The 4996-nt window shown below is 53.5% G+C and overlaps 1 protein-coding gene across 1 annotated transcript in view; it reads right to left on the bottom strand.

The window, feature by feature from the left end:
• The window catches only part of LOC102248448 (arylacetamide deacetylase-like 3), a 12649-nt gene extending 8048 nt beyond the window's left edge, over positions 1–4601 (bottom strand). Inside the window, exons 1-2 of the mRNA XM_005873454.2 lie at positions 4388–4601; positions 463–679 (exon numbers count right to left, since the gene is read on the bottom strand). Of these exons, the coding sequence (XP_005873516.2) occupies positions 463–679; positions 4388–4552 (382 nt within the window). The 5' untranslated portion in view covers positions 4553–4601. The remainder of the gene's footprint in view (positions 1–462; positions 680–4387) is intronic.
• Positions 4602–4996: the final 395 nt, after the last annotated feature.

Genomic DNA, 4996 nt, shown 5'->3' with positions numbered 1-4996 from the left:
CCCCACCTCCATCCCCACCCCCACTCCAGCAGGGAGAGTGGCCCCAGCCAAGCTCCTCCCACAGGAACACTCCTCATCTCAGCCTCCAGCCCAGAGCTCTGAACTGAGCATCTGGGCTTTATCTCAGCTTATTTTGTGCAACCACTAGCAAGCGGTGTCCTAAGAGAATTCCTTCTTTGCTTGACATCATTTCGGCTTAGGAAGGCTGTCCTCGGGACACCCTACTTTCGCATAGTGGGGGGAGGGGGGGGCCTGCACAGGCATCGATTGCTCTCTTCCTTCCAGAAAGAAATCAATACATTCTGTATCTTTGCCGCTAGCTGCCCCGGTGTTCCCAGGTCATCACAGGGGCGTCCAGACCCCAGAAGATGACAGGAGTGCAGCCTCATGCCAGGAGGTGGGCGCCCCCCACGCTGCTCGGCCTGTCACACCGCAGGCTGGGTCTCAGGGGAGGACTCTTACTAAAGCTTCCCACGATCGCCCCACCGCCGTGGAACAGCAGGATGCCGGGCCGGAGGCTGCGGGAGGTCCTCCGGGGCTGGTACAGCTTCACGGGGATGGTCCCGAAGAGGAGGTCGGTGACCACCACATCCGGATCCTTGATGATCGGCGGCAGGTCGTGCACGAAATGGAGAAACTGGGGCATCGAACAGATTCTCAGTTTCTCAAGAATCATCCCCTGTTGGCCAGAGAAGAGGAAATGTAGTGGGAAGGATTTCGGGGTGTCCCTGGGAGTCCTGCCGCCCCTCGACCACACATGCATCCGCAGAGGGACGGGCCCCCATCCCCCCAGCAGAAGGTTCCAGGCACAGCCCAGCTCTGCAGACCAAGCTCTGGCCACCTCTGAGGTTCCTCTACCTGGAACTCCCCACCCCCACCAGGTGCCTGCTCCAGCTGGGCCTGGACCTGACATTCCTTCCAGGGACCACTCCCCCGACCAACCCCCCTTAGACGAACCCCCGCCCCCACCAGCCAACCTGGCCCTCCAAGTTGTTGTTGCTATTTTTAAGACATAATGACTGCATTGTGGGGGGTTTTTTCTAAAAGGGAGGGTGGAGTTCTTATCTTTTAGAGATACCTATGGAAATAGTTTTGGATAAAATAATACGATAAGTCAAGCCAAGCATCGACTTATGAACCTGAAGGTCACTGTTCAATTCCTGGTCAGGGCACATGCCAGGGTTGCAGGCTTGATCCCCAGTGTGGGGTGTGCAGGAGGCAGCCGATCAATGATTCTATCATCATTGATGTTTCTCTCTCTCTCTCTCTCTCTCTCTCTCTCTCTCTCTTCCTTCCTCACTGAAATCAATAAAAAAAAATTTAAAAAATACAATATCCAGGACTTGCTTCATAAGCAAATGGGAATGAGGGACAAGTTGGGGACACAGATGAAGCAAGATTGGCCAGGGGTCACTCAAGCTGTGGGGTGGGGACATGGGAATTCTTTCTATTATTGGTGTATGTCTGAAAGTTTGCATCATAAAAAAAATCAAAGCAAAGTGGGGTCTGCCCCTGGGGTCTGTCCCTGGGTTCCCGACCTTTTCCGTGCTGAGGCCACTGGGCTGATAGTGAAGCCTGTGACCTCGTGGCAGAATGTTTTTGAATACGTAGGTGGGATTGCAAAGGAAGGCAGTTTTATCTATATATATAAAAGGCTAATATGCTAAGCGTCCAACCCTCTGACCAGTTGCTATGACGCGCACTGACCCCCAAGAGGCAGACACTGAGTTCAGGAGCTGCCGAGCTGCAGTGACTTGGCAGTGGCGGTTCTCAGGTGACACACCCCAAAACCAGAGAGGAGGGAGCCCGATTCCTCGTGGGGCCACACGATTCCACCTTTGGCCATGGGTTAAGTTGTTGCTGTCAGCCTGAATATGGTTTACTGCACACTTGTGTTTGCATTCCACACCCTGTACAACAGCAACTTTGCAGAGTGCCCCATCACACTCTGGGACCCACCTCCCCCCTGCCCTGGGGATGTCAGAGAGCTGGTTTCGGCCTGATCCCCACAGGCCAGACCAAGGGACCCCACCTGCCAGAGGGACCCCGCTCACTCCGCAGATGCCCTTCGATCCCCGGTGCCAACCCCAGGTGCAGCTGGCCAGGAAGGGACCATGGGAGGTTGGCTCCAGGGTGTGTCTGGCCCATCTCACCCAGTCCCACCCAGCCAGCCACCTTCTAAATAATTTCCTTTCAATGTGCACGAATCCATGCACCGGGTCACTAGTTTTAATATGATCATCAAAATATTGAAGTGAATGTGTGATGTCATACTATGTGGTCTTCCTTACTAGCACACTAAACAGCAAGATCTGGGGGCTGGTCTCATACTATCATCATCTCAAAGGAATGGGGTACACACGGGAGTTTTCACAGAATCTGCCACCGCTGTAATATGCTCAGAAAATATGTGATCCCTCTGGTGACCAGTCACAGCTTCTGCTGTCACAGCTGTGGATTACCACCCTCGTTTAGAATGGGAAGAAATCGTATATTTCATTAGAGGTTAGTGAAAATGGGGTGATTTTTATCCCATCCAAATTCACAGACGCCCTGCCTTCTGTCACCCTTGGGGGCTTGGGGAACCCCATTAACAAGCCCTGCCATACCCCACTGCCCTGTCTTACTTCCCCACAGCACTTGCCACTCTGTGAATCGGTTTGTTTGTATGTTGCTGTCTCTCCCTGCCCCCCACCCTCCCATCCCCCAGTCTTCCCCGCTCTGCAGGAAGACTCTAGCTGGGACTTTATCGCCATCACTGATCCTCAGAGCTAGAACTAGTGGGTGGCAGGTAGTAGTTGTACAACACAGACATCTGTATAGAAAAAAACAAATCAACAAACAGTACTAAGGCTAATATTTATGGAGGGCTCACTCTGTGTGGGCCTTCAGACACACACTCAACTCACTGCCTCGCCACAACATGCTATGAAGTCGGGACTATTATTTCCCTGTTTTGTAGAGGAGGAAACGGAGTCACTGTGTTTGGGAACCCGGACTGTAGACTATGAAGGTCAAGGCCAGGAAGAGGATAGGAGTGGTTCATCACCTGACCCTGGGCAAAGAAACCTGTGGTTCCTGGGTTCTTCTCCATCAAGGGTTTCCCAAGAGAACAGGCCTTTGCAATCGCTGGTCATTACATAAGAGACTTAAGAAACGGATTTTCTATCTGCTGTTTCTGCCAGCCCTCGGAACAGCACAGCAAACCCTTATTGCCAACCTCAACACGATTCTCGCCATGACCTACTTACATGGATTTCATTGAACTACACACACCAAGAACAGCAAGCAGAATCTAATGACATAAACAGTTTTCCATCTTGCCCAGCCAATGTGGCTCAGTGATTGAACCAAGAGGTCCCCAATTTGATTCCTGGTCAGGGCACATGCCCTGGTTGCAGGCTCGATCCCCAGTAGGGAGCGTGCAGGAGGCAGCCGATCGATGCCTCTTTCTCATGGATGTGTCTATTTCTCTATTCCCTCCCACTCCCTCTCCCAAAAAGAAAGAAAGAAAAGAAAAAAGAACAGTCTTCCATCTCTCCAAGGCAAATTATATCCTATATAATAAAAAGGTAATATGCAAATCAACTGAACGACTGGTCGCTATGACACGCATTGACCACTAGAGGGCAGATGCTCAATGCAAGAGCTGCCCTCTGGTGGTCAGTGTGCTCCCACAGGGAGAGTGCTGGCTCAGCCACAAGCTAGGCTGACATCTGGGGAACACAGCGGTGGTTACAGGAGCCTCTCCCACATCCGCGGCAGCACTAAGGATGTCTGACTATGGGAACAGGCCTACGCCCTCAGTCAGACATCCCCAGAGGGCTCCCGGGCTGCTAAAGGGCGCAGGCCAGGCTGAGGGCCCCCCCCTCTCCCCCACCAGAGTGCACAAATGTCATGCACCAGGCCTCTAGTGTATCTATAAAGCCACCTTCTGTCGTTTTATTCATCTGTACTAACTTGCTAATTTGCTAGCGTGCCTCTTTATTTTGTCATTGGCCAGCTCTAGCTAGCAGGTAGGTAGTAAGGGGCCCCCAAAGATTCAGAACAACACATTCCTGTCCTCATGGCCTCACAGCGTGGTGAGTGCTGTGAATGTGGTGAGACAGGAGACAGGCCAGGGAGGGGGAGCGGGCCTTTCCTTCCTCGGAGAATGGGAATCATTCTTTGAACTTTGTGGCTCTCAGCCCATTCGGCTTGGGAAACCCTGGGAAGAGGGTGAGAGCCACTGGTTACCTAATGGGAACGATTCAGGTTTGAGAATACACTGTCAGCCTCTACCACCAACTGTTAAATAGTGTTAATTCAACTAGAAGCTTCTGCTCTGCTTTCCCAACTCTCTCCTTAACCTTCCCAACGAGGGGACAAATAAGGGGACAAAGCTCACCCATGCCACAAACAGCTGAAACGCGCAGTGCAGTACCCGCAGCTTCACAGGATGGCCGATGCCCACAGGGATGTCCACAGTGAAGAAACAGCTGCAGATCACCCACAGCCCAACCCCCAGGAAGAGCAGGCAGGGGGCCCCAAGGAGGGCCAGGAGGACCGCCATCCCGCTGTTTCCACCACTGAGGAGGCCACCAACGGCCGTGCTCAGCACACGCCACCGAGGACACAGTGTGGAGCCAGCAGACCGCCGACACTTATATCACAACCTGCCTTCCCCACCTCCTCATGCCCCAGATGCCCAGGCCAGGTGAGTCACAGACTCGAACGAGGACCTGGCTCCACAAAGCCCACAAAGAGGAGAAAGTGGCTTGGGCAACCTGGCCCGGCTGGAAACCAGGGCTCCCGGGTTCCAGCCTCCATCCTGGCACTGCGGCCAGAAAGGGCCCTGCGCTAGGAAGTCGGCACAGACATCTCTGCCCTTTGACCTCACTGGCTGCTCCGCCCAGGAGGCCTCAGGGCTTCTGTGCTGTTCTCTGTGCAACACTCTTCCCTCAGACGTCAGCTGAGTCAACCCTCCCCTACTGCCGCCTCTGCTCTCCTGTCACCT

Source organism: Myotis brandtii, unplaced genomic scaffold, assembly GCF_000412655.1.
Source record: "Myotis brandtii unplaced genomic scaffold, ASM41265v1 scaffold410, whole genome shotgun sequence".
NCBI lineage: Eukaryota > Metazoa > Chordata > Mammalia > Chiroptera > Vespertilionidae > Myotis > Myotis brandtii.
The sequence above is the reverse complement of the archived record's forward strand: the minus strand, read 5'-3'. Positions and strand labels throughout refer to the sequence as shown.